Here is a 6,000-nt window from a genome sequence, read left to right as displayed (position 1 = left end):
AATAAATAAATTCCAGTATTCATTAAAAAAGTTTTAATGGAACTCAGCCACACACTGTCTATGGCTGCTCTATTTTCTTCTATCTAGCTAGCTATCTGTTTATTGAGCTGGGGTCTCACTCTATTGTCCAGGCTGGAGTGCAGTGGCACAACCACAGGTCACTGTGGCCTCAAACTCCTGGGCTCAACTGATCCTCCCAGCTCAGCCTCCTCAGTAGCTGGCACTACAGCAGCTTGTGACTACTTTAGTGGAACAATGACTGAATAGTTGCAGAGTTGGAAAAAAGACCCAAAAAGCCTAAAATACATACTATCTGGCCCCTGACAGAAAAGGGGGCAATTTGTAAGAGTAAAATAATTTTCAGTATCACTGTCTCTTCCTACACTACACATTGGCTAATTCATGATTACTAAAATGACCTAAGCACATACCAGCAAGGAGGTTATATTTTAGGAAAGGGACTTTAAAGTCTACTCAAATGGGGGATTCCACTAACTTCTCACCTAAAAAGCCACTCAAAGAATGAGGTATTTTTCCAGGAAGTCTGATGTCATTATCTTTCTCCTTTTGTACCTCCCAAGCGAAGAGAGAAGCTAAATTAAACACATTATCCTGTTCTTATATTCCTATAAAACTGAATTTTTTGAAATGTGGTGCAGGAGAACCAATGGTCGTATATATGCCACATTTCATTTTACTGGTTATGTATTAATTTCACATACATGAGGAAAAACCACAACAAGCAATTTAAACACATGAGCCTACACATTGTGGTTAGCTTAGGACAAAGCTGCATTACAACTTTAATATTTAAGTATGTAATAAAATATAGCAGAAAACCATGGCAACGAAAGTTCAGGCAACACTAATTCACAAAGTCGCCGCCAAGGTTAAAATTTAAAACATTTCCTGAAAAGCATGCTCTTTATGGGAACTAATGTGCCCAAGGGTTTGTGTAATTAACTACCATGTTTTGTGAACTTGGCTTAAATGGAACCGTGTCATGGAACAAAGTAAGCTTTTAAGGACTCTGGTCAGAAACAAGGGAGTAAAAAGGAAGACTTTTCTGAAACTGTGTCAACACAAATTATGTCAACTCCAAAACAAAACTCTACGACTCAACCATGAGTATCTAGGACCACACGGCTATGAATCAGAACGAGAGAAAGACAGACTGCAGCCTTTACTTTACAGAACCAAAAGCCACAGGCTCTCTCTAACCCTCCTACTACCATCTGGGAAGCAGCTAGAAGCAGTTCTTCAAAATAAACCAAGGAAAAGAAAAAACAAAAAACAATGTCCCAAGAAACAACACAAGCAAAGTCAGCAGAATTATTTGAGTTCACAACTAAGTCCTTATTATTTTAACTTTTGGGGACATTCATGGTATCTTGAAGAACTGATGCTTGCTCCTTAAAGAATTCCTGTAATTTTACTTAAAAACCTGACATTTAAGAATTGGAGGTTTTACTTAAATACTCAGACTTTGGGCCAAGCACAGTGGCTCACACCTGTAATCCCAGCACTTTGGAAGCCCAAGGCGGGTAGATTACTCGAAGTCAAGAGTTCGAGACCAGCCAAGCCAACATGGTGAAATCCCATCTCTACTAAAAATACAAAAATTAGCTGGACTCAATGGTGCGCACCTGTAATCCCAGCTACTCGGGAGGCTGAGGAACAACAATCACTTGAACCCAGGAGGTGGAGGTTGCAGTGACCTGACATGGTGCCACTGCACTCCAGTCTGGGTAACAGAGCGAGACTATGTCTCAAAAAAAAAAAAACAACAAAACAATAACACAACTACTAAAGGATATGACCTTTAAGGGAATGGGATCACACTAGGAAGACAGAGAAAGAGCACTATGATTATTTTTTACCTTTTTTTTTGGTTTGTTTTTTGAGACAGGGTCTCACAAGGGGTCACACACTTCACCCAGGCTGGAATATAGTAGCGCAATCATGGCTCACTGCAGCCTCAACCTCCTGGGCTCAGGCAATCCTCCCACCTCAACTATAGTCCCAGAGTAGCCAGGACTACAGACACATGCCACCACGACCAGCTAATTTTTGTATTTTTAGTAGAGACAAGGTTTTTGCCATGTTGCCCATGTTGTTCCATGGTCTGGAACTCCCGAGCTAAAGCAATCTGACTGCCTCACCCTCCCAAAGTGGTGGTACTACAAGGCATGAGTCACGGCGCCTGGTCAAGTATTATTTTTTATCATATGTGTTTCTCTAACATTTGTGCCATTTAGTGTGACTGTAGGGTTTTGACAGAAAAATACAATTTCAACTAAAAATTATTTGTGTTATGGAAAGTCAATAACCCAAAATGCAGTGACATTTGAACAGAACGCCAAAAGATTTCTGGCCATCTCCATCTACTTCTAGGTATAACCTCCAGGTGGCCTTTTGGAGACACTTTTCTCATTTCTGGGTCCCTAGCAGGAAGAATTCCATCTGGTGACTTCTTGAAACTCTGCTCTGTGGCCCCCTACAGTTCCTCGCGATTGCTCGATGCTCACCTGCTTGGGCCCACCAGGTGTGTACCCATGGGAAACCCCCGTGTCCGAGGCGCCTCCTCCCCACTTCCCCGCACGGAGCTGACCTGTGCTCTTATCCAGGAAGTCCATGGACTCCTCACTCGCGCTGAAGTGGCTGGACGTGGCCTTCTTCTCCGCATCCTGCTCCACGTCAGAGCCTGTGTGCACGGAAGAATTTGTGCTCATGGGGGAGCGCGGCATATCCGACAAGGAAATCCGGCGGCCTGTGCCCCCACTCAGCACGGGCTTGCTCATCAGGATCTTGGGGGACGCCGTCATGTCAAAGTTGAGCTTGACCTTCTCCTGCTTGTCTATCTTGGCAGTGCCGGCACTGGGGTTGGTGGGATCGAGCAGCATTTGGTACTGGCTGTTGGGTGTGTAGGGTGTCCTGAATGGAGAGTAATTAAAAACCCCAAACTTCCTGCGGATGTTCTCCACGTAAACCTCCATCTCTTGCATGGCACTGTTGAAGATGCTCTTAGTCTTTTTGACAGAAAAAGGAATTTCTTTAGACATGAGGTAGCAATTATTTATTGGAACCCAGGCCCTAGGAGGGCAAAAGATAAAGAGAGTTTAAGTCAACTTCAGTAATTTCCAAGATTGCTTTTTTCTTGATGTGAACCAAATTAGCCAAGCATGTTTGCCAAGATTCTTATTCTATTTAAAAAAAAAAAAAACTTGGTTTGAAGGATTAATTACTGATCCATTTAACAAGCAAGTTCTACCATAACAGAACATGAACAACAAAACTTCAGCTAAAACATTTAAAAGTGCAATAGACTTAGTCATTGTGAGCCATTAAAGAAACAATCCTCTTTGGTTTTCTCTTGGTAGAGAAAAATAAATCAGCCACTGCATCCGACAACACTTCTGAAAAGACTTATTCCTCAGGTCGCACTCAGACATAAAGAGCTTCCTTTTCCCACTGCCATTCTAAGTAGGACCAGAAGGAAACTTTGGAACACTGCATTCCTAAAAGGAGGCACATGTTTTTGAATGTGAGATAATTCACATAGAAAATCACTGAAAAAGGACCCCATTAGCCTCCAGGTGTATACTTTCCACCCCCCATCCCAGGCCAGTTTCATCTTCCTAACGTCCATACCCCACATTCCAATTTTGCTCTGCAAAGACCTATGAGAATGTCTTTGCAGAGCAAACAACGCCAGCAGCAGCTTTTCTGGAACCAGAGCCAGTGGCCCCCGGGGGAGGTGGGAACACCATAACCGCTGCTGTGGGTGACCGTGCAGCTGATACAGGGACATCCCAGACATAACTTGGCTACCATGTATGATCCACTGGCCTCAACCCAGTTTCTGGTTGGGAAAACTGGTAAGAATAAGCTTTCCAAGGAGGGCTTTCATGGGGGATTTTTTTGTTTATGATGAATTAATTTTATTTATTTATTTATTTATTTATTTATTTGAGATGGAGACTCGCTCTGTCACCCAGGCTGCAGTGCAGTGGCACTATCTCAGCTCACCACAACCTCTGCCTCCTGGGGTTCAAGCAATTCTCCTGCCTCAGCTTCCCAAGTAGCTGGAACTACAGGTGTGTGCCACCATGCCCAGCTAATTTTTGTATTTTTAGTAGAGATGGTGTTTCACTACATGTTAGCCAGGCTGGTCTTGAACTCCCGACCTCGTGATCCACCCACCTCAGCCTCCCAAAGTGCTGGGATTGCAGGTATGAGCCACCGCGCCTGGCCTTTTTGGCTTGTTTTTTTAAGAGACTAGGTTTCCCTCTGTCACCCAAGCTGGAAAGCAGAAGCATGATCAAGGCTCACTATAGCCTCAAACTCCTGGACTCAAGGACTCCTCCCAGATCAGCCTCCCAAGTAGCTCGGGGTACAGGCACGCACCACAACACACCCAGATCATTTTTAATTTTTGTATACTTTTGTAGAGATGGGGTCTCACTACATTACCCAGGATGGTCTTGAACTCCTGAACTCAAGCAATCCTCCCACCTTGGCCCCCGCAAGAGCTTCCAAGGTGGCCTTTTAGATTTCACAGACCACGAACTCAAGCCCAGTAGAAAGCAGTAGGGAACAAAGGGGACTTTGCAGAAGTAGAAAACTCACGTCTGGTGGAAAGGGAGAAAGCGGTATCTACTCAGCTGCTCTCCCAAAGCAACTATGTAGGAATCTGGACCCAACACTGTCACGTCTTCCAACATTTTAAAGAGAAGAAGGAAAAATAGACTTCTTGGCCGGGCGCGGTGGCTCAAGCCTGTAATCCCAGCACTTTGGGAGGCCGAGACGGGCGGATCACGAGGTCAGGAGATCGAAACCATCATGGCTAACACAGTGAAACCCCATCTCTACTAAAAAATACAAAAAACTAGCCGGACGAGGTGGCGGGCACCTGTAGTCCCAGCTACTCGGGAGGCTGAGGCAGGAGAATGGCGTGAACCCGGGAGGCGGAGCTTGCAGTGAGCCAAGATCCAGCCACTGCACTCCAGCCTGAGCAACAGAGCGAGACTCTGCCTCAAAAAAAAAAAAAAGACTTCTTATGTTACATTTTACCCCTATTTCAACAGTTGGCATCTAAGAGAAAACAACCCAGGAGAAATACAGCATATCCCTGGGACAGAATTCAGAATACAGGCGGATTGTTTGCAAGGTTTGGTGATACCAGATCACAACACAAACTGAAACTAAACACCCCAAAAATATCGATCTGCTCTATCAGAATGCTGGAAATCACCAGCTTCTCATCCATTCTGACTGCTGTCTTTCCGCTGACACCTGAAAAACTATACCTCTAGCAAGAGGGGCAGAGCAGAACAGAAGCCAGATGCCCTCAAGGTAAGAGTTTGCCTCACGGTGAGATTCTGCGTTCAAAGTGAGTGGGCACAGATCAGGACTACTAGACAGGACAGATCGGAGAAGGCATCAGGGTCTCCAGGGCTGTCCCAGGGCAAATGACTCGCCCTTCCTCAGCTAGTCTCAGCTCTATCACTGAGAAAAAGGAGAGTGAGTCCTTAACTGGAGAATCAAGAGGCAGGGCCACCAGGAGCTTATCACCAGATAAGCCTGGTATCATAACCTCGAAACCCCCACCTGCTCCACACCCACCTCACCCACACACTTCTGTCCAGTATCCAAGGCCCTCACTGTTCCCTCCCTGCAAGTATTTTCCATGAAATTGTTTGGCAGGGAAGAAAAAAGTCTCTTTTCTTTAAAACAAGCCCAGGGCTGGACATGGTGGCTCACACCTGTAATCCCAGCACTTTGGGAAGCGGAGGTGGAAGGATCACATGAAGTCAGGAGTTCAAGACCAGCCTGGCCAACACGGTGAAACTCCGTCTCTACTAAAAATGGAAAAATTAGCCGGATGTGTTGGCACGCCCCTGTAATCCCAGCTACTCAGGAGGCTGAGCTGGAAGAACTGCTTGAACAAGTCACTGCACTCCGTGCTGGGCGAGAAAGCAAGCCCCCACCATACATACA

The 6,000-nt window shown here is 45.3% G+C and overlaps 1 protein-coding gene across 8 annotated transcripts in view; it reads right to left on the bottom strand.

Annotated features, from left to right (window-relative positions):
- ZMYND8 (zinc finger, MYND-type containing 8) overlaps window positions 1-6,000 on the bottom strand; it is a 163,406-nt gene that overhangs the window by 67,273 nt on the left and 90,133 nt on the right. For all 8 annotated transcript variants that reach the window (XM_011928843.1, XM_011928842.1, XM_011928846.1 and 5 more), the window contains one exon: window positions 2,612-3,093. In XM_011928843.1, coding sequence (XP_011784233.1) covers window positions 2,612-3,093 — 482 coding nt within the window. The remainder of the gene's footprint in view (window positions 1-2,611; window positions 3,094-6,000) is intronic.

Source organism: Colobus angolensis, unplaced genomic scaffold (assembly GCF_000951035.1).
Source record: "Colobus angolensis palliatus isolate OR3802 unplaced genomic scaffold, Cang.pa_1.0 Scaffold8, whole genome shotgun sequence".
Classification (NCBI taxonomy): domain Eukaryota; kingdom Metazoa; phylum Chordata; class Mammalia; order Primates; family Cercopithecidae; genus Colobus; species Colobus angolensis.
Note: the sequence above shows the minus strand (reverse complement) of the source record. Positions and strands in the feature narration are given on the sequence as shown.